General features: G+C 36.7%; 1 protein-coding gene across 3 annotated transcripts in view; it reads left to right on the forward strand.

The window, feature by feature from the left end:
• Positions 1-24,337, forward strand: part of TLK1 (tousled like kinase 1) — a 152,333-nt gene that overhangs the window by 28,248 nt on the left and 99,748 nt on the right. For all 3 annotated transcript variants that reach the window (XM_060152660.1, XM_060152661.1, XM_060152662.1), the window contains exon 2: positions 17,741-17,859. In XM_060152660.1, coding sequence (XP_060008643.1) covers positions 17,741-17,859 — 119 coding nt within the window. The remainder of the gene's footprint in view (positions 1-17,740; positions 17,860-24,337) is intronic.

Here is a 24,337-nt window from a genome sequence, read left to right on the forward strand (position 1 = left end):
AGCAACTTGTGTGCAATGTGTGTGTCCAGGGAAGTCCACTAGAGACTCTGCATTCAAGGTTTTTACTGGGGCATCTTCTTCCTAGTTATACTACATTGTTTGTATAACCTAGGCACTGTGAGCCACCTTATCTTTATGGAAAGGTGGGGATTTCTTTGCTGGGAGGCCTTTCTAAAGATAGCATCCTCAGGTCTACTGTGTTAACCCTTTCCTGCACAGTTACCTAATGACTCTGGATGGAGATTGCTGAGGTGAGTCTGGGGAGGGATAGTAAATATTTACAATCGTCTTTCTTATCATGCTTTGGGAGTCATTGTTTTAAGGAAATAACCCTACATTCAAATAAAGCATTTTAGGTAGGACAGTTTTGCTGCAGCGCTGTTTTTAATAGCAAGAAATTAGAAACCACTTGAATCCCCAATGGTAGGGGAATAATTAAACATATTAATGTATATCCATTTAATGGAATGTTAGGTAGCCATGAAAATAATGTTCATGAAAACATAATAATGTGGAAAATTGCTTTTGTATAATTGGAAGAACATAGGGTAGAAAGCAGTAAGTAGTGTAGGATCTTGACAGTAGTAATGGATGCCAGACAACTTTCTAGTTCTGAAATTGGCAAATGCCCTTAAAACACAAATTTCCTCACAAAAATGTGGGAAAATGTAAGAAGTTAACTTTTTATTATGGGAAAAAAATTTAATTTATTGAAGTAGAGTGCATATTGCAGTGAACCCTAATGTACCCATCACACAGCTTCAATACTCATCAACTTTAACACAAAAGTTGGAGTTATTTGTAAAGAAATTTAAATAAACTTTATTAAACATGTACACGGCATTATATTATTAGGATAGTAACATTAACATGCAGTGAATGTATTATATAAATACATAAGTTTGTAATTTATCTGAAGCTTGTTTTTTTAATATTCATTCATTCATTCATTCATTCATGCTGTTGCAGCATGTGGACTCTTAGTTGAGGCATGCACGCGGGATCTAGTTCCCTGACCAGGGATCAAACCCGGGCCCCCTGCATGGGGAGCCCAGAGTCTTACCCACTGGACCACCAGAGAAGTCCCCTGAAGCTTGCTTTTTATGGCAAATAACTGCTGTTGTCATTTTTATCATTAATATTATTAATTGCGTTTATTTGGGGGGAATATTTTTCCCAAAAAAATGTTTTTCGTGGGGGGTTGGAGTAACTGTGAGAGTTTCCGGATATATGACTACAGACAAAAACAAGCCCGAACTGAGAATTGGATGGATGGAGGTTGTGTTATAAGTTTCTCTCATTTCGTATCACTTCAGCAGTTTTTATGTGATCAACTTTCAGAGTCTTTTGCAGATGGTTGAAATTAGAAATGTGGAAACATCTTTGAATGCCGGGAGCTACTATAAAGTGAAATCTTAATTGCTGAGTAAAAAGTATACAGCAAAAAGACTGGAAGAAAATAAACCTAAATGTTAACTTTAGTTATCTTTGGGTAGTAGACAATGGGTGGGATTATTTTAGGTTCTAGTTTTTTGCATTTTTGCATTTTTCTGTACTGTTGGCAATTTTGGGTTCATGACCAAGGGTAAAAAGGAAAAGACTTCAAATTGCTTCCTTATCGTCACAATTTTATAAAAATACATGTCCCTTTTTACATAAGGCAAATAAATTGGCATTGGGAAAGAAATGTTGGAAAATTTCTATAATTGAAAGAAAACTTTGTATATAAGTCAGACTTTTTTTTTTTTTTTGGTGGTACGCGGGCCTCTCACAGTTGTGGCCTCTCCCGTTGAGGAGCACAGGCTCCGGACGCACAGGCCCAGCGGCCATGGCTCACGGGCCCAGCCGCTCCGCGGCATGTGGGATCCTCCCGGACCGGGGCACGAACCCGTGTCCCCTGCATCGGCAGGCGGACTCTCAACCACTGCGCCACCAGGGAAACCCCAAGTCAGACTTTTTAAATGATTGTATAGGTTTGTTAGAGACTATGGTGAAAATTTGAGGGCCAACCTTATAAGCTATGCACTTAGTAAGACTTTGCATCTGTCACTCTGTTTCGGCAGTTTTGGGATTTAAACACTAATAAAGATGTATGAGAATGATGTGACCCAAAATTTCTTTGAATCACTGAACACCGTAAAAAATGGCAGTCATAATCATTTGTAAAGGCACTAGGGGATTGATTATACCATAGGCCATTGAGTGTTGGGTTGAACTATCTGAACCTATTTTATAGATTAAAAATGGTTGAATACCTGTAACTTCATACAGTTGAACCTGTTAAAAATTATAATATTTCATCCTTTGTTCAAATTGGTTTACTTAGTTTGTGTTATATGTTTATCTCAAGTTACAGGTTGGTGTTTCTGTTAAGGTTGCAGGTAATAGAAGTTATTACTAAAATTAAACTTTTTTTGTTTTTTGGGTATTTGCTCATTGGGAAATGTGTCTTTCTAGAGGAACATTATGATCTCAGTGGGCTTATGTGCTAATTTATGTATCTGGATCCTAAACTTTGGCACTCTGGAGTTTTACATCAATTCAGAGTTAGGAGTGATGGTTAAAGATTATTTTTATTTTCATCGAGCAGTCTAATTTGTGTTGAACATGTTTATGCACTTAGAGCAGGTAGGGTTCCTAAACAGAGTAGTCTGTTTTGCTGGAAATTTTGTAGATCTGTTAATTGAAAGACATATATATTTCTTCTTTATATGAAGGCTAGGCTAGAGAAATTGAAAAGTAAGTGAGTAAATTGGCTTGCTCTCCTGTCTCCTGATAATTTTTTGTTGCTTCCTCTCCTCACATCACTTGTTTGGTATGCAATTTTGGGTAAGTTGCTTATTTTTCTGGCACTTAGTAAGAATAAGCAAAAATTAATGAGGCTGTATATTCCAGGAACCTGCTAAGGGCTTACAAGTATTACCTCATTTAATTCACCTAACAATCCTGTGAGCTAGACTTTGTTATTACCAGAAATTTATGGATGAGGAGGTCTTTAAGTGGCAGAGCTGGGATTTGAACTCAGTCTTGCAGCAGAGCCCACCTTAGCCCTAAAGTTATATTGCTACAATAAATGTCCGAAGAAATTCATTTCAGGAGTCTTGTTGAAGCCATGATAGAGCCAGTGTTGGTGAAATGATACTTACGTTGAAATCACTGTATAAACATTTAGAATATTTTATCCTTGTTTATTATAATGCATTGTTTTAGGTAGTATTTTAATAGGTAGATAGTGCTCAAGTTGGACTTCTTACATGTAGTACATGCAACTTACTTCCTGGTCAGAGATTTCCTTCCCTGTTGCAAATGAACTCTAAAACTTCTGTAGCCCTTCTTTTACCCTGCACTATTGGGATAGAAGAATAGACCAAGAAGGAGTACTGTGGGCAGTAAATCATCGCTGTGCTTTTTAAGGCATGTTAAATGGTTACCTGTGAGGAGTGGGATTTTGGGAGACAGGGAAGTATTCGGACTTTTCACTTTTCTATTTTTGTATTGTTTATTATTGTTATAATACATGTATGTTTTGTATTAGTAATGAGAAAAGGCATGAAACTAGAAAAGATTCTTAAGTAATTAGCACTTTGGTTAGTGACAGGATACCAGCTGACTTCCTAATAGTGAGGAGGTTTTACCAAAGTCCTGTTTTGGAGCTTTCCTGGAGAACATGCCTTCTTACGTGTGCAGTCATGTGCTCTCTCGGCAGGCTCTCGTGTGGTGTGCAGTCACGTGCTCTCTTGGCAGGCACTCTTTGTCTTTCACACACACACCCACACACACCCTTACACCCTTCTTTTGGACCATTCCTTTGGGACAACGGTGCTTAGTTGAGTGGATATAAGTTCTAACAAAAGGCATTGTGACATAACCTCTCAGTGTCTCAATTTCCTTATCTTTAAAATGAGAACTATATGTTGAAATAGAAAAATAGCCTAGTATTAAGATAAATATGTATGTATACATACACATATGTATGTGTGTATACATATATGTATGTGTGATACATATATGTGTATATGTGTATGATTGCTTTTTAAGGTAAATTATTATAAGCTAGAGGAAGAGGAGTTAGTCATGTTATTAATACATTAAAGAAATGAGGCATTGAAGTATATGCTATTCTACCTACCAGGAACTTCTAGCTTCAGGGAGAAAGCTGGAAGAGAGCTTATATTATATATATTATACATGCCAATGTTTATTGGGCACTTGCATTTTAGCATACATATATGTTCACATTTATTGACTACTAAGTGACAGATATAGTTCAGAACTCTTCATATTAACTTACTTTACTCTAACAACTATAAGGTACATACTTTTATTATCTCCATTTTATACATAAGGAAGCTGAAACATGGAGAGGTTAAGGAACTTGGCCATATTGACACAACTTATCATCTGTGTGTGTGTTTTATTTTTGATGAAAGAAAAAGTAACTGTCAAGACATTTTTTATTTATAAGAATAAAATTGAAATTAAATTATTCTCATGCTCCAGGGTTATGACAGTATAGAGAAGCATAAACGAGAACTCTATGCCTCACCTCTGGGGCAAGCTGCATATCGTTATATGAAAATTCGGTCTCAGGTTGTCTGAATCCTTTGCTGGAAGGGTTATAATTAAAGTGTTTAAAATGACTTATCTTAAAGATAAGGTGAGGTATTAATCTGACTTGGAGTGATTCTAGATCAGACCTGTTTTCTCTTTACCGCAGGCTTATGTAACTGAATGTGTATCAGTAGAATAGAGTCAGAAACTTGGCTTTTTATACATACTCTGTTCAGTCATTCTAGGTGAAATATGTATGTGTACAATACATAAATATTTGTATGTGTAGTTAGATAGAATGGAGATATATATGGTTCAGAAATAGTTTAGTGAAACAGAATTAAATATAGAAACACACCTATGTTTGTATCAGAATGTGACACATGACTAGAGATGCATTTCAGATCAGTAGGGAAAGGTTAAATTTGTGAGAAATTGTATGATATTTCCCTTTGGAAAAAATCCTAGATATGTACAGTTAAACTTTAAGTGAATTAAATGTCCAAATGTTAATATTTTAAATAATTATAAAAAATGTGGGTGGTATTTTTATTGGATTCCTGGGGGAGAAAGTATATTAGGAAATGTATAAACATTTAGAATATTTTATCCTTGTTTATTATAATGTATTGTTTTAGGTAGTATTTTAGAAATTGGAATTTGGACCGCTCTTGTGGTAGGTCATTTAACATGTTCATTTAACTGCCAAAAAATTAGAATATTTGGTTTTAAATAGGAGATCAGACAGTGGAATAAATGATGAAATGCAATGTAGTCAACAAAAATAATAAGTATATCCACTAAGTATGTAAAATACTGTATATGAACATAGATATGTTCTTTTTATTAACCATGTTAGAGTGGATGTTTAAAGACGAGTCACAAATAATTCTGGAGTGTTAAACAGTGTAAACTTGTTGAATTCTTTTAGTTTCCTATACTTTCAAGTGCATTTTAAAAACTAATGAAAAGGAATGATTTAAATGGAATATTTTATCTTGTTGAAATAATTTCTAACTTTATTATGGTATTTCTGTTTTTAATCTCTGCCTTGTCAGGCATAATGTGAAAAGTATTAATTGAAGAAAGACTTTACTGTTCTGTATAAATCAGCTTATCATATGTAATATGAAAAATAACAATTAAAACCTGGAATGAATTAAAATATTTTCAGAGTAAAGGAAGTTTTAAATCTAAAAAAAATGAAGTAATGGCTGAGTAGCAGTTGAATCTAATATTAGAAAGGTCTTATTGAACAAACTCATTTCTTTTTGGTAACTAGTATTCTGGTTTTAACCTTTTGAAAACATGCTTTCTAGATATTTTTACTTTGTTTTGACTCTCTGCTAAGGAAGATGAAGACTTAAGGTACTTTAAAAATGAAATAATGAAAAATTGATTCATTGTCATAAAAAAGGTGCTATAACTATAAAGTAATGTTGACCAACCAGAGCTGCTAATATGTCCAAATACATGTGTCCTTTTTTAGACTGACCACCTTGGGAGGCCATACTTGTGTAATAATTAACATTTATTGAGTGAGTTTGTGAGTGCGTGTGTGAAAGAGGAGAGAGAGAGGAAAAAGAAGTTATTAGAAGGGGCCATGACAGACGGCTCTAATGGGTCAAATTGTAGTTTTATTTATGTTGTTTTCCTAAAATTGTTCTTCATAAAATAGGATGTGATTGATTTCTAATTTGAGTAGTGACATCTCTTGTTATATGTTTTATGTGAAGTTTTGGGTTTACAGTAGATTTTGGGGAGCAGTGCAGTAAGAATAGTAGCATAATTAGGAGACAGGTGGTTGTATTTTGAGATGGGGTATTCTTTAAGGATGGTATGGTTTTTATAGTGTCTTTTATAATTTTTTTTTTAACATAGAATGGCTTTTGGGCAGCTCACTGCCATTTCTTTTTTTTTTTTTAATTAATTAATTTTATTTTTGGCTGCATTGAGTCTTCGTTGCTGCGCACGGGCTTTCTCTAGTTGCGGCGAGTGAGGGCTACTCTTTGTTGTGATGCGCGGGCTTCTCATTGCGGTGGCTTCTCTTGTGGAGCATGGGCTCTAGGCACACGGGCTCAGTAGTTGTGGCTCATGGGCTCTAGAGCACAGGCTCAGTAGTTGTGGCGCATGGGCTTAGTTGCTCCGCGGTATGTGGGATCTTCCCGGACCAGGGATCGAACCTGTGTCCCCTGTATTGGCAGGCAGGTTCTTAACCACTGCGCCATCAGGGAAGTCCCATTACATCATTAAATTTTGTCAACAAAATGTTTGTGGGAAGCTTTTCTCTCGTTATATAAACATCTACATGATTATGCCCAGTGGCCTACAGAGACTAAAATATTTATGATTAGGCTCTTTCCAAAGTTTGTGGTGTCCTCTGTTCTATAGCAGTGCTTCTCAAACTTGAATGTACCTAATTTTCTGAGGCTCTTGTTAAAATGTGGATTCTGGTTTGGTAGGTCTGGAGTGGAACCCAAGATTTTGCTTTTCTTATAAGCATCTGAGGTGATAACAGATGCTGCTGTCAGTGGACTGCATTTTGAGAAGCAAGGCTCTAGTATTCAAGGTTAGGTAGATTTTTAGACAGGTATGCTAATATTTGTTAAGCATCTGTTATGTGCCAGGAGTTATACCAGGGTCTTTTGGATATACTGACTCTTTAAAATATCACAAAAACTTCTTAGAAGGTGTTAAGGACCTCAGTGGAGTTGGGAACCCTAGTAAGGGTTTTCAGTTGGAAGCTAATTGTTTTGTTTTCTCTTGAATGTACAACTTCCTCTGGGACCTCATGGAGGAGAAGAAGCTATACATCTAAGAAACAAAAACAATGGGAAACAAAATACCACATTGTTAGCTGGTGCAAGTCAAAGTAGGGACTAATGTCCTCATCTTTCCTGCTAAATTCTATTGGGCCAGCAACCAGTTTCCAAGCCAAAGAGTGGACATAGTATATATAGCATATACATGTTTTGTAAACATTTTCTCTGTCTCTTGCTTGCCTTTTCATTTTTATAACCGTGTTTCTTGAACTAGCAAATTCAAATTTTTGATTAAATTTATCGTTTTTTAACAATTATTTTTTAAGAATTGTAAAATATACATAAATAAAATTTACCATTTTAACCATTTTTAGATGTGTGGTTCAGTGGCATTAAGTACATTCTGACTGTCCTACTGCCATCACCACCATATCTCCAGAACTTTATCTTCCCAAGCAAATCTCTGTACCCGTTAAACACTAACTCCCTATTCCACCATGTCCCTCAGCCCTTGGCATCCATGATTCTACTTTCTGTCTCTGTGAATTTGACTACTCTAGGACTCTAGTATAATAGCCATGCTATTTTCCACAGTGACAGCACCAGTTTACATTTCCACCACCAACACACAAGGGTTCATACAGTATTTGTCCTTCTGTGTCTTGCATATTTCACTTAGCATAATGTTTTCAAAGTTCATCTACGTTCTAGTCAAAATTTCCTTCATTTTTAATGCTGAATGGTATTCCATTTTATGTATATACTACATTTAATTTATTCATCCATTCATTCATTGGTGGACACTTAGGGTGCTCTTTCCTTTTGGCTATTGGGAATAATGCTATCAACATGGATGTACAAATATCTATTTGAGTCTTTGCTTTCACTTCCTTTGTGGGTGAAGCACACCCACATACACACATACACTCAGAGATGGAACTTTCTGGATAATGTAGTAATTCTATGTTTAATTTTCTGAGGAACTGCCATACTGTTTTCCACAGTGACTGCAGCAGTTTACATTCCCACCACCAACACACAGGGGTTCAAACTTCTCGACATCCTTGCTAACACTTGTTATTGTCTGTTTTTTTGATAATAGCCATCCTAATGGGTGTGAAGTGGTATCTCATTGTGGTTTTAATGTGCATTTCCCTAATGATTAATGATATTAAGGATATCAGCTTTAGGTCTTTATGTTTAAGTATTTGATCCATTTTGAGTTAATTTTTGTATTCGGTGTTAAGGTAAGGGTTCAACTTAACATTTTTGCATGTGGATATCCAATTTTTCAAATACCATTTGTTGAAAAAGCTTTTTTCCACATAGAATGGTCTTGGTGCTCTTATTTCTGGGCTCTCTATTTTATCCCATTGGTTTATATGTCTGTCTTTATACTAGACCAAATATATATGTTTTGACTTTTGACAAAGCCACCAAGGCTATTTATTGGTGGATGCAGAATTTTGCTGTTTTTGTTTTTCAATGAATGGTGGTTAATAGAACAGGAAAACCACATGGGAAAAAATCCTTGCCCTCATACCATATGCAAATATTAATTTAGGATAAATCATGGACCTAAGCAGAAAAACATAAAACTTACAAAGATTACTATGGTTTTTTTTTTTAGTTATTTCTGAGATATACATTTTAAAGTAATAACTAGAATTATGATTTATAACATTATACCAGAACATATAAGAGTTTTAGAAATTTCATGTAATGTCTGAAACATTATATTAACATATTTCCATACAAATAACCCAAAGAAAGTTTAGTATTGTTTTTTTGTTTGTTTGTTTGTTTTATACTGCAGGTTCTTATTAGTCATCAATTTTATACACATCAGTGTATACATGTCAATCCCAATCGCCCAGTTCGGCACACCACCATCCCCATCCCACTGCGGTTTTCCCCCCTTGGTGTCCATACGTTTGTTCTCTACATCTGTGTCTCAACTTCTACCCTGCAAACCGGTTCATCTGTACTACTTTTCTGGGTTCCACATACATGCGTTAATATACGATATTTGTTTCTCTCTTTCTGACTTACTTCACTCTGTATGACAGTCTCTAGATCCATCCATGTCTCAACAAATGCCCCAATTTCATTCCTTTTCATGGCCGAGTAATATTCCATTGTATATATGTACCACATCTTCTTTATCCGTTCGTCTGTCGATGGGCATTTAGGTTGCTTCCCTGACCTGGCTATTGTGAATAGTGCTACAGTGAACATTGGGGTGCATGTGTCTTTTTGGATTATGGTTTTCTCTGGGTATATGCCCAGTAGTGGGATTGCTGGATCATATGGTAATTCTATCTTTCGTTTTTTTTTTTTCCTGTATGCGGGTCTCTCACTGCTGTGGCCTCTCCCGCTGCAGAGCACAGGCTCCAGACGCGCAGGCTCAGCGGCCATGGTTCACGGGCCAAGCTGCTCTGCGGCATGTGGGATCTTCCCGGACCGGGGCAGGAACCCGTGTCCCCTGCATTGGCAGGTGGACTCTCAACCACTGCGCCACCAGGGAAGCCCTATTGTTCGTTTTTTAAGGAACCTCCATACTGTTCTCCATAGTGGCTGTATCAATTTACATTCCCACCAACAGTGCAAGAGGGTTCCCTTTTCTCCACACCCTCTCCAGCATTTGTTTGTAGATTTTCTGATGATGCTCATTCTAACTGGTGTGAGGTGATACCTCATGGTAGTTTTGATTTGCATTTCTCTAATAATTAGTGATGTTGAACAGCTTTTCATGTGCTTTTTGGCTATCTGTATGTCTTCTTTGGAGAAACGTTTATTTAGGTCTTCTGCCCATTTTTGGATTGGGTTGTTTGTTTCTTTAATATTGAGCCACATGAGCTGTTTATATATTTTGGAGATTAATCCTTTGTCTGTTGATTCATTTGCAAATATTTTCTCCCATTCTGAGGGTTGTCTTTTCGTCTTGTTTATGGTTTCCTTTGCTGTGCAAAAGCTTTTAAGTTTCATTAGGTAGCATGTGTTTATTTTTGTTTTTATTTCCATTACTCTAGGAGGTGGATCAAAAAAGATCTTGCTGTGATTTATGTCAAAGAATGTTCTTCCTATGTTTTCCTCTAAGAATTTTATAGTGTCCAGTCTTACATTTAGGTCTCTAATCCATTTTGAGTTTGTTTTTGTGTATGGTGTTAGGGAGTGTACTAATTTCATTCTTTTACATGTAGCTGTCCAGTTTTCCCAGCACCGCTTATTGAAGAGACTGTCTTTTCTCCATTGTATATCTTTGCCTCCTTTGTCATAGATTAGTTGACCATAGGTGCGTGGGTTTATCTCTGGACTTTCTATCTTGTTCCATTGATCTATGTTACTGTTTTTGTGCCAGTACCACATTGTCTTGATTACTGTAGCTTTGTAGTATAGTCTGAAGTCAGGGAGTCTGATTCCTCCAGCTCCATTTTTTTCCCTCAAAACTGCTTTGCCTATTCGGGGTCTTTTGTGTCTCCATACAAATTTTAAGATGATTTGTTCTAGTTCCGTAAAAAATGCCATTGGTAATTTGATAGGGATTGCATTGAATCTGTAGATTGCTTTGGGTAGTATAGTCATTTTCACAATATTGATTCTTCCAATCCAAGACCATGGTATATCTCTCCATCTGTTGGTATCATCTTTTTTTTTTTTTTTTTTTTGCGGTGCATGGGCCTCTCACTGTTGTGGCCTCTCCTGTTGCGGAGCACAGGCTCTGGATGCGCAGGCTTAGCAGCCATGGCTCACGGGCACAGCCGCTCCACGGCATGTGGGATCTTCCCAGACTGGGGCACGAACCCGCGTCCCCTGCATCAGCAGGCGGACTCTCAACCACTGCGCCACCAGGGAAGACCTGTTGGTATCATCTTTAATTTCTTTCATCTGTGTCTTATAGTTTTCTGCATACAGGTCTTTTGTCTTCCTAGGTAGGTTTATTCCTAGGTATTTTATTCTTTTTGTTGCAATGGTAAATGGCACTGTTTCCTTAATTTCTCTTTCAGATCTTTCGTTATTAGTGTATAGGAATGCAAGAGATTTTTGTGAATTAATTTTGTGTCCTGCAACTTTACCAAATTCATTGATTACCTCTAGTAGTTTTCTGGTGGCATTTTTAGGATTCTCTATGTATAGTATCATGTCAACTGCAAACAGTGACAGTTTTACTTCTTCTTTTCCAATTTGCATTCCTTTTATTTCTTTTTCTTCTCTGATTGCCGTGACTAGGACTTCTAAAACTATGTTGAATAATAGTGGTGAGAGTGGACATCCTTATCTCATTCCTGATCTTAGAGGACATGCTTTTAATTTTTCACCATTGAGAATGATGTTTGCTGTGGGTTTGTCATATATGCCCTTTAGTATATTGAGGTAGGTTCCCTCTATGCCCACTTTCTGGAGAGTTTTTATCATAAATCGGTGTTGAATTTTGTCGAAAGCTTTTTCTGCATCTGTTGAGATGATCATATGGTTTTTCTTCTTCAGTTTGTTAATATGGTGTATCACATTGATTGATTTGCATATATTGAAGAATCCTGGCATCCCTGGGATAAATCCCACTTGATCATGGTGTATGATCCTTTTAATGTGTTGTTGGATTCTTTTTGCTAGTATTTTGTTGAGGATTTTTGCATCTATATTCATCAGGGATATTGGTCTGTAATTTTCTTTTTTTGTAGTATGTTTGTCTGGTTTTGGTATCAGGGTGATGGTGGCCTCATAGCATGAGTTTGGGAGTGTTCCTTCCTCTGCAATTTTTTGGAAGAGTTTGAGAAGGATGGGTGTTAGCTCATCTCTAGATGTTTGATAGAATTCACCTGTGAAGCTGTCTGGGTCCTGGACTTCTGTTTGTTGGAAGATTTCTTTTTTTTTTTTTGCAGTACACGGGCCTCTCATTGTTGTGGCCTCTCCCGTTGCGGAGCACAGGCTCTGGACGCACAGGCTCAGCTGCCATGGCTCACAGGCCTAGCCGCTCCATGGCATGTGGGATCTTCCCGGACTGGGGCACGAATCCGTGTCCCCTGCATCGGGAGGCGGACTGTCAACCACTGCGCCACCAGGGAATCCCTGTTGGAAGATTTTTAATCAGAGTTTCAATTTCATTACTTGTGATTGGTCTGTTCATATTTTGTGTTTCTTCCTGGTTCAGTCTTGGAAGGTTATACCTTTCTAAGAATTTGTCCATTTCTTCCAGGTTGTCCATTTTATCGGCATAGAGTTGCTTTTAGTAGTCTCTTAGGATGCTTTATATTTCTGCAGTGTCTTTTGTAACTTCTCCTTTTTCATTTCTAGTTCTATTGATTTGAGTCCTCTCCCTCTTTTTCTTGATGAGTCTGGCTAAAGGTTTATCAATTTTGTTTATCTTCTCAAAGAACCAGCTTTTAGTTTTATTGATCTTTCCTGTTTTCTTTGTTTCTATTTCATTTATTTCTGCTCTGATCTTTATGATTTCTTTTCTTCTGCTAACCTTGGGTTTTGTTTATTCTTCTTTCTCTAGTTCCTTTAGGTGTAAGGTTAGATTGTTTACTTGAGATTTTTCTGGTTTCTTGAGGTAGGCTTGTACAGCTATAAACTTCCCTCTTAGAACTGCTTTTGCTGCATCCCATAGGTTTTGGATCGTCGTGTTTTCATTGTCATTTGTCTCTAGGTATTTTTTGATTGCCTCTTTGATTTCTTCAGTGACCTCTTGGTTATTTAGTAACGTATTGTTTAGCCTCCATGTGTTTGTGTTTTTTACGTTTTTTTCCCTGTAATTCATTTCTAATCTCATAGCGTTGTGGTCAGAAAAGATGCTTGATATGATTTCAGTTTTCTTAAATTTACTGAGGCTTGATTTGTGACCCAAGATATGATCTATCCTTGAGATGTTCCATGCGCAATTGAGAAGAAAGTGTAATCTGTTTTTGGATGGAATGTCCTATAAATATCCATTAATTCTGTTTGGTCTCTTGTGTCATTTAAAGTTTGTGTTTCCTTATTTATTTGCATTTTGGATGATCTGTCCATTGGTGTAAGTGAGGTGTTAAAGTCCCCCACTATTATTGTGTTACTGTCGATTTACTCTTTTATAGCTGTTAGCAGTTGCCTTATGTATTGAGGTGCTCCTGTGTTTGGTGCATATATATTTATAATTGTTATATCTTTTTCTTGGATTGATCCCTTGAACATTATGTAGTGTCCTTCCTTGTCTCTTGTAACATTCTTTATTTTAAGGTCTATTTTATCTGATACAAGTATTGCTACTCCAGCTTTCTTTTGTTTTCCATTTGCATGGAATATCTTTTTCCATCCCCTCACTTTCAGTCTGTATGTGTCCCTAGGTTTGAAGTGGGTCTCTTGTAGACAGCATATATATGGGTCTTGTTTTTGTATCCATTCAGCAAGCCTGTGTCTTTTGGTTGGAGCATTTAATCCTTCACATTTAAGGTAATTATCGATCTGTATGTTCCTATGACCATTTTCTTTATTGTTTTGGGTTCGTGTTTTTTTTGGTTTCTTTTTTTACGATATGCGGGCCTCTCACTGTTGTGGCCTCTCCCGTTGTGGAGCACAGGCTCTGGACGCACAGGCTCAGCGACCATGGCTCACGGGCCCAGCCACTCTGCGGCATGTGGGATCTTCCCGGACCAGGGCACGTGGGATCTTTTCGGACCAGGGCACGAACCCGTGTCTCCTGCATCGGCAGGCGGACTCTCAACCACTGCGCCACCATGGAAGCCCTTGGGTTCTTTTTTGTAGGTCCTTTTCTTCGCTTGTGTTTCCCACTTAGAGAAGTTCCTTTAGCATTTGTTGTAGAGCTGGTTTGGTGGTGCTGAATTCTCTTAGCTTTTGCTTGTCTGTAAAGCTTCTTATTTCTCCATCGAATCTGAATGAGATCCTTGCAGGGTAGAGTAATCTTGGTTGTAGGTTCTTCCCTTTCATCACTTTAAGTATATCATGCCACTCCCTTCTGGCTTGTAGAGTTTCTGCTGAGAAATCAGCTGTTAACCTTATGGGAGTTCCCTTGTGTGTTATTTGTTATTTTTCCCTTGCTGCTTTCAATAATTTTTCTTTGTCTTTCATTTTTGCCAATTTGATTACTATGTGTCTTGGCGTGTTTCTCCTTGGTTTATCCTGTATGGGACTTGCTGCGTTTTTTGGACTTGGGTGGCTATTTCCTTTCCCATGTTAGGGAAGTTTTCGAGTATAATCTCTTCAAATATTTTCTCTGGTCCTTTCTCTCTCTTTTCTCCTCTGGGACCCCTATAATGCGAATGTTGTTGAGTTTAATGTTGACCCAGAGGTCTCTTAGGCTGTCTTCATTTCTTTTCATTCTTTTTTCTTTAGTCTATTCTGCAGCAGTGAATTCCACTGTACTGTCTTCCAGGTCACTTATCCATTCTTCTGCCTCAGTTATTCTGATATTGATTCCTTCTAGTGTAGTTTTCATTTCAGTTATTGTAATGTTTATCTCTGTTTGCTTGTTCTTTAATTCTTCTAGGTCTTTGTTAAACATTTCTTGCACCTCCTTGATCTTTGCCTCCATTCTTTTTCTGAGGTTCTGGATCATGTTCGTTATCATTCTGAATTCGTTTTCTGGAGGTTTGCCTGTCTCCACTGCATTTAGTTGTTTTTTTGGGGTTTTATCTTGTTCCTTCATCTGGTACATAGCCCTCTGCCTTTTCATCTTTTCTATCTTTTTGTGAATGTGGTTTTTGTTCCACAGGCTGCAGGATTGTAGTTCTTCTTCTACTGTCTGCCCTCTGGTGGATGAGGCTATCTAAGAGGCTTGATGGGAGGGACTGGTGGTGGGTAGAGCTGGCTGTTGCTCTGGTGGGCAGAGCTCAGTAAAACTTTAATCCGCTTGACTGCTGATGGCTGGGGCTGGGTTCCCTCCCTGTTGGTTGTTTGGCCTGAGGCAACCCAACACTGGAGGCTACCTGGGCTCTTTGGTGGGGCTAATGACAGACTGTGGGAGGGCTCACGCCAACGAGTAATTTCGAGCACTTCTGCTGCCAGTGTCCTTGTCCCCATGGTGAAACAGAGCCAACCCCCCACCTCTGCAGGAGACCCTCCAACACTGGCAGGTAGGTCTGGTTCAGTCTCCCCAGGGGTCACTGCTCTTTCCCCTGGGTCCTGATATGCAAACTACTTTGTGTGTGTCCCCCAAGAGTGGAGTCTCTGTTTTCCCCAGTCCTGTTGAAGTCCTGCAATCAATTCTCACTAGGCTTCAAAGTCTGATTCTCTAGGAATTCCTCCTCCCATTGCCAGACCCCCAGGTTGGGAAGCCTGATGTGGCGCTCAGAACCTTCACTCCAGTAGGTGGACTTCTGTGGTATAAGTGTTCTCCAGTCTGTGAGTCACCCACCCAGCAGTTATGGGATTTGATTTTACTGTGATTGCGCCCCTCCTACCATCTCATTGTGGCTTCTCCTTTGTCTTTGGAGGTGGGGTATCTTTTTTGGTGAGTTCCAGTGTCTTCCTGTTGATGATTGTCCAGCAGCTAGTTGTGATTCTGGTGTTCTCGAAGAGCACGTCCTTCTACTCTGCCATCTTGGTTAAATCCACTATGTTTTTTACTTTGGGACATGCAAAGTTTTCTTGGAAAGAATAGATAAATAATAACTGAAATAGAAGAATTAGATAATTTTCACTTCACCAAAATTAGACACTTCTGCTTGTCAAACATTAGGAAGAAAATGGAAAAAAAAGCAGAGCCTTGGAGCAAATGCTCTTCTTATCTATCTATCATCTGACAGTGACTGTTTCTGATGTAATAGCAGAATCAGAAAAAAATTGGAAGTCCTGGTGATACTTGAAAGTACATTGTCAGGAGTATACTTATAATAGAAACCAGATTTCAGGGACCTAAGGAGGTTAGGGCTATAAATCACTAGTTCAAGGAAAGGATTAAATGATAATAGCATGAAATTCAAGCAAAAGTTCTTTTGTTTTTGTTTTTTCCTTTTTAAAGACATATAAACAAGGCAGAAGGAGGCAGGGAGGGACAAGATGCAAGAGAGAGGGGGGATTACATGCAAATGCAAGATTCCTTGACTATCACGAAGGAATGGGATCAAAAGCAAGAACTGTAGGCTTTAGTTTTTTGAAGGTAGCTACCTTTTTGTCTAAGATGGAAGAATGAGGAATGGCCAGGGAAGATATATGCAGGTACAGGAATGCTAATAAACATGGAAGGATGGCCATTATCCATGTAGTCCTCTATCCAGATGAAGATGGAAGGTAATGAAGGGAACTTTAAAGGGTAAGATCTATAGGAATAGCTTTTAACCTTTAGGAGAGGAATGTCAGGGTACATGGAAGTGGTCTAGTGTAATTTATAAATGCTCCCCATGTGATTCTGAATTCTGATAATATCCTCCCTACTCCCTTTGAGAACCAATTATTTATGTCAGTTCTAAGGTTTTATCAGTAGAGAATTAGCAGACATGGATAAAATAATTTTTAAGAGTTTAATTGATCTTTAACTAGAATTTGTGGTGCTTTAGTTTGCATAGTAGCAGTTACAGGAGGGCTCTCATTTTTCCCCCTTAATCTTCAGGGTTATTGTTTAATAATAGATATTACCTCAGTTATCTGCTTCATATATGTGTGTGTTTTCTGTCTGTCTGATAGAAACTGAAAACTATCAATTGTACAAAAAATTATGGGGATGTGACAGTAATAAGAATCTTACCAGTTTAAAATTAGTTAGATAAAGTATATATAAGCAAAATAAGCAATAATACCACTTAGTGCCAAAATTCTGTATCAGCTTAGAATAGGGAGATTGCATTATGAGAAGTGGTATTTTTCAGGCTATGGACCTGGGTCCATTAATGGCTCATGAAATCAGTTTAATAGCTCGCAATCAGTGTTTTTCCTTTTTAATGGACTAGAATAGACTAGAAAATATTGGAGTGTATTGCATACTGTAAGAAGTATTTGTGGAACTTTTAATATATGTATGTATGTGTGTACTGATTTGGGTGAAAATATATGTCTTAATGTAGATTGCAGTCAAAAGTATTGGAGGGGCTTCCCTGGTGGCGCAGTGGTTGAGAGTCCGCCTGCCGATGCAGGGGACATGGGTTCGTGCCCCGGTCCGGGAAGATCCCACATGCCGCGGTGCGGCTGGGCCCGTGAGCCATGGCCGCTGAGCCTGCATGTCCGGAGCCTGTGCTCCGCAACGGGAGAGGCCACAACAGTGAGAGGCCCGCGTACCGCAAAAAAAAAAAGTATTGGAAATGCACCATCACCATAGATTATTTTGATAAGTGTGGACATTATAAAAATCTTTAAGTCCTTACTTTCATTTGTTTTTAGAGTTCACTAAGTTTATATTTACATCTGAACTAATTACATACACATATTTTGTGATGTGTGTATATAAATACATATATATGTATGTGCATGTACTTTTGTTTTTTTTTTTATCTTAATAGGTGCAATGGATGAGCTTCATAGTCTGGATCCAAGAAGGCAAGAATTATTGGAAGCTAGATTTACAGGAGTTGCAAGTGGGAGCACTGGGAGCACGGGCAGTTGCAGTGTTGGAGCTAAAGTGAGTAAAATTGTAATCTTTATTTGACATTTTTTCCTTGTATTAAATGATATAAAATATATTTTGTAAAGGATCCCTACATACGTACTTAACAGCAAATTATACTTACTATAATTTTTATAATGTGTAGAAAAAAATCCAGTGTTTTTATACCTGATTTCTAGTATAGCATAATATATTTTGGGGCATTATGTTATAATATAGCATAATAGGTTATAGGTTTCAGGGGTAAAAAGGAGCTTGGTAGATTGTACTGCCTTTCTCCCATTTACATAATTTTTACCTCTCCTGTCCTTTGTTTTTGCTTCTTCCTTGCCTCATCACCCATGTTTCTATTGTGTGTTCCTATCTGTACACTAATCCACTGCTGCTCACTGCTGCATAAAATTAATAGTGTATCTGTTGGGCCTTCCAGTGGTAGATATCAGGTTGTCTCCAACTCCCCACTACCTCACACTGCAGTGAATTTCTTGTAATTGTTCCCTTATGGAACTTTGTGAGCATTTGTTTAGAATATATTCCCAAGAGCAGAATTGATAAGGCATAGGGTATGTATAGATTTAAATTGAATAAACAGCGCAAGATTGCTATTCAGAACAGTTGTATAAAACTAATAAAACTAACCTGCACTCTTAACAGATTAGTTTTATACAACTGTTTCTATATCTCCATATCCCAGAAACACTTGGCATCATCCAGATTCCTCATTTTTTATAGTCCAGTTGGTACAAAATAATGTATCTTTGTCTTACTTGTACCACCAATTATTTTGAGCATTTCTTCAATGCTTGTTAGCTTTTTGGGAGTCTTATAAATTGTTCCAGTTCTTTGCCTATTTTTCTGTCAGAATTACTTTCTTTTTCAAACTGATTTTCCCATGTTCCTTGTATATTCTACATATTTATTCCATGTTGATTACATACAGTGCAAATAACTTTTGCCATTTTGTCGTGTCTGTTAACTTTGTTCATGGTATCCATCATTGTACAGAAGTATTTAATTTTGTTGTATTCAAACTCACCAATTTTTTTGCTTTATGGTCTGTACCTAAGAAAAACAGTCGTCACCATTAACCATCTGGGTCAAATAGACCTTTTTGCTATGTTTATATTTTTTTATTTTACTAATTTACAACAATAAGAATAAAACTATAATGAAAAACAACTTTATTAGAAATTTTAATATGAATTTAAACATACTGAAAAATCACTTTGTATCAAGTAAATATTGGTGCACAAACATCATAAAAGATGAAGGATATTGTTATGTGTCCTTTGAGCATAATGAAATGGTCCAAGTTCTTGTTGCAGAATATTGTATGGTGAAGTCCTTCAGTTGAACGACTTAACTGATGAGAATACCATGTTTCCCTTTTTTTTTCCCCTTAGAAATATATTGTCCAATTCATTGATTCTTGAATTTGAGAAAATTCATCTAGGATACTGTCATTTGAAGACTCAGATTTCATTTATATAGTCAGTGTCACCATCATCAGTTTTAGGTGCTGTTATCTCTTTGTATTTATTTTCTGATTTGTCTAATAATTATAAATTGTTTTCTGTCATTTTCTTCTCTTGATTATCTTAAGTGGAAAATGAAAATTTCTTAATTCTCAGCTGGAGTCAATGAAAGCTAAAATCAGACTCCAAAGATGGTTTCTTAGTCATTTATACATTTTTGAAAGATGATGTGGTACTTTGGGCAAGGCAAGAAGACAACTAAAAGATCATAATTTATTTGACTATTGCATCGTCCTTTTAGGTCATTAAATCTGTGTTGTTTTTCTATTTCTACTATAATAAATTATCACTAAGTTGCTCAAAACAGTACAGGTTTATTATCTTACGGTTCTGTAGCATCAGAAGTCTGACACCGCTCTCATTGGGCTAAAATCAAGGTGTCTGCAAGGCTGCATTCCTTTCTGGGGGCGCTAGGGAAGGATCTTTTTGCCTTGCCTTTTCCAGCTTTGAGAGACTGCCTGCATTCCTTGGGTGGTGGTTTCCTTCCTCCATCTTCAAAGGCAGCAATGTTGTATCTCACTTACGGTTCTTTGGCAGTCACATGTTTTGGACCATAGCCTATTTTAAGTACTCATGTGATTAGATTGGGCCCACCCCAATTTGGATAACCTGGTATAATTTCCCCAACTCAAATTTCTTATCCTTAATCACATCTGCAAGTCCCTTTTGCCATGTAAAATAACATTCACAGATTCTGCTGTTTAGGGCATGGACATCACTGGGAGGCCAATATTTTGCCTATCATACCATCATTCTTCCATTTTCTTTTTATTTTAGTGGTTTTTCTTTGTATTAGCATAGTTGGGAATAATTGATGAACAGTGATAAGTAATGATGAGTTCCTAGGATGGTGTAATAACAAAATATAGGAAAAGTAAGATCAGTAAGATCCCATAATGTATTGTAGATTGATGAAAGGCCAGTGGACATCTGGTAATTAATTGCAAGCTAGAATGTGTTTTATTCTATTAAAAATAAATCTTAGTTTTATTCTATGGATTATCTCTAAGAAAGAATAAAAGTCCTGAAATATTAATTATTATAAACAGAATTACTTGAAAAAGAAGCTAAAAAACTAAAATTGGGTCCAGTGGACTCTGATGGTATTCTAGAAGTTAAATACTTCTTCCCCACCCCTGAGGCACAAAGATATTCTACAGCTCCTTTTATTAATTGTACAGTTTTACTTTTATATTTACTCTTTAGTCCGAGGCCTTATCTTTTACATAGCATTGACAGAGATCGAGTTTTATTTTTCTCCATGTAGTAAACCAGTTTTCTCCACAATGCTTCTTAAATTATCCATATTTTCCCACTGACTTGTGCTGGCACCTGTATCATATATTAAGTTGCCATGTGTACATACCAGTCTGTGTCTGAGATTTCTCTAATGTTCTGGTGGTCTCTCTGTGTTCTTGTGCCAGTATCACATAAAAAAGAACACAGTTGTATTTTGGTATGTCTTCTTTATATGGTAGAGCAAGTCTCTCCTTTAATCTTCTTTTGTAAGGTTGACCTAATTATTTATGGATCTTTATTCCCTCATATAAAATTTGAGCATCTCTTTATTTGCTTGTTAGCATTTGGGGATTATTCTTCTGTAATAACTTATTTGTATCTTTTTCCTTAAAAGATTCAAATGGAATTTTTATTCTGAATGCATTGAATTTATAGATTAATTTTGGGAGTGCTGAAATCTATAAGATTAGGTTGTCCCATCCAAGTACATGAAATGTCTTTCCATTTGTTCAGTTCTCTCTGTAGAGGTCTTAAGAATTCTTGGCTAGTTTTTATGAATTTTGGGGGGCTTATTCCTGGATACTTTAAAGTTTTTGTGGCTGAAGTATTTTCTGTTATATTTTCTAGTTGGCTATTGCTGACCTAGAATTTTTAAAAATTTTTATAGGCTGGTCTTGTATGTAGCAGTCTTGCTTTTGGTCTCTTATTGGTTGTACTACTCTGTTGATTCTCTAGGTTTCTCTAAGACAAATAGTTATCTTCCCCCAATTTTTTTTTTTTTATATTGATCATGAGCTTCAGTACTATGTCTTGTTGAGAAGGAATCATCTAAAGTTTCTCCATTAAGTGTTGTGTTTGTTACAGGTTTTGTGTATATAACCATGACCAAATTACAGAAGAACTTTTCTGTTACTGGTTAGTTAAGAAGTTTCTGTTTGTTTTAAAAATAATAAGTATAACAAATTTTTAAAAAAGTTGAAGTTTGCATTGCTGTGATAAACCCTACTTGGTTATGATACACTATTTTATTTATTTATTCATTTTTGGCTGTGTTGGGTCTTCGTTGCTGCACATGGGCTTTTCTCTAGTTGTGGCGAGCAGGGGCTACTCTTCATTGCAGCGTGCGGGCTTTTCACTGTGGTGGCTTCTCTTGTTGTGGAGCATGGGCTCCAGCCGTGCAGGCTTCAATAGTTGTGGCATGTGGGCTCAGTAGTTGTGGCTCGTGGGCTCTAGAGCACAGGCTCAGTAGTTGTGGTGCATGGGCTTAGTTGCTCTGTGGCATGTGGGATCTTCCTGGACCAGGGCTCGAACCCACGTCCCCTGCATTGGCAGGCAGATTCTTAACCATTGTGCCACCAGGGAAGTCCCTGATACACTATTTTAAAAAATACTTTATTAGGGTACTTCCCCGGTGGTCCAGTGGTAGAGAATCTGCCTTCCAGTGTAGGGGACGCAGGTTCGATCTCTGGTCGGGGAACTAAGATCCCACATGCTGTGGGACAAATAAGTCTGCACGCCACAACTACTGAGCTCACGCGCCTCAACGAGAGAGCCTGCATGCCACAAACTACAGAGCCCATGCGCTCTGGAGCATGCACGCCACAACTAGAGAGAGAAAACCCGCACGCCACAACTAGAGAGAAGCCCATGCACTGCAACAATGTCCCAACGGAGCCAAAAGAATAAAGATAAATAAATATTAAAAAATACTTTTGGATTTAATACATGATTAACTATTTTAGTTAGGATTTTTACATATATGCTTATAAGAGAAATAGATGCACAGACCTGAAGAGTAATAATTTAGTGAGTTTTGACAAATGTGTACACTCGTAGTAATCCATGTTCCTTTTAAGGTACAGAACATTTTCATCACTCTACCTTGTCTGTTTTATAAAACAGTGTCACACTAGCTAGCCCCATAAAATGAACTGCTGCTTCTTTCACTATTTTCAGTTTTTTCAACATCCTGTATGTGGTACAAAATGTTCATGGGAAGATGAGTAGACATTTACCTGTAAAACTGTCTTGGCCTGGGGTTTTTTGCAAGGAAGGTCTTTCACTACCATTTAAATTTCTTTAATATTACTTAGTTTATTAATCTATTTCAATTAAGCTTTTCAAACTTATTAGTGTATGGTTATAACACTTTAAAAAATCTCCTTTGTTATTTCATTTCCGTTTATTCTTTCAGTTCTCCTTTTCTGTTCATTCTTGCCAGAGCTCTGACTAATCAAAGAAACAGATACTGGTTTTAATCTATTTCACTTTTTTTCCCCCCATTGATTTCTATCATCATAATTTACTTGTTACTTTGGATTTGCTTCGTGGCTGTTCTTCCAGCTGTTGAGTTGAATGAATCAGATTATTTATTTATTTATATAAAGACAGAATTAACATACGATAAAATGTATAGATTTTAAGTGTTTGGTTATGAGAGCCCCCCCCCATGGTTTTTATTAAGTTATGTATAATTTACATAGGGTAAAATTCACCCCTTTTTATCATATAGTTCTGCTATAAGTTTTGTGAATGTATACAATTGTGTAACTCCCACCACAATTAAGATATAAAATAGTTCCCAAAATACTCCCCGGTGTCCTTTTGCACTCTACCCCTTTAGGTTGCCTCTGGCAACCACTGATCTGTTTTCTGTTTTTATAGTTTTGCCTTTGCAAGCATGTCATATAAATGGGGTAAGTATTGTAAATATGTAGCCTTTTGAGTCTGACTTTTTATAAGTTAGCTTAATGCATTTCTTTGAGATTCATTCATGTTGTTGTAATGTTACCAATAGTTACTTTTTATTATTTAATAGTATCCTATTGTATAAAATATACAATTTTTAAAAAATTTTTTACTGAAATATAGTTGACTTACAATGTTGTGTTTCAGATGTACAGCAGATTCAGTTATACATATATATGTATAATATATTCTTTTTTAGATTCTTTTCTATTATATGTTGTTATAAGATATTGAGTACAGTTTCCTGTGCTATACAGTAGGTCCTTGTTGATTATCTATTTTTTATATAGTACTGTGTAAAAGTATACCACAGTTCTTTTTAATCCATTTCTTCTAGATAAGGAACATTTAGGTTACTTTCAGTATTTTAAGAATTACAGATAAAGCTACTATAAACATTTGTATATTCCTTCCTCTTAGATTGTTAGTTATTTTGAGCTATTCTTTTGTTACAGACTTATAATTTATTGCATTACATTTTCAAAATATTGTTCATATGGCATCAATCCTGAAATGTGCCCTGTTTTATAAACATTTCATATCTAATAGCTCCTAAATGTATTTAACTGTGATTATTGATGTATAAATTTCAGCTTTATGCATTTCAGCTTGTAGTTTATCAGTTTTTGCTTGATGTATTTTGAGGCTATATTTTTACATGCATATATCTTCTTTTCGTTTCATGACTATATAATTTTTTTTTAAATACTTGTTTTTTTCAAATCTTAAGAATACTATCCTCAACTTTCTTTTGGTTCATGTTAGGTATATGTTTTTCTATTCTTTAATTTTTATTGTTTCTAAGTGTGTTTCTTGTAGACAATATGTCAGCTTTTTTTGATGGAATATGAGCATTTTTATCTCTTAAATGGTGGGTTTAGTCCATTATAATTATTTTTATTTTCTGACTTGGTTCTGCCATCTATTGGCTGATATCTTCTAATTGTACTTGACTTTTATTCCCTTTTACT

Source organism: Lagenorhynchus albirostris, chromosome 6 (assembly GCF_949774975.1).
Source record: "Lagenorhynchus albirostris chromosome 6, mLagAlb1.1, whole genome shotgun sequence".
Taxonomy (NCBI): domain Eukaryota; kingdom Metazoa; phylum Chordata; class Mammalia; order Artiodactyla; family Delphinidae; genus Lagenorhynchus; species Lagenorhynchus albirostris.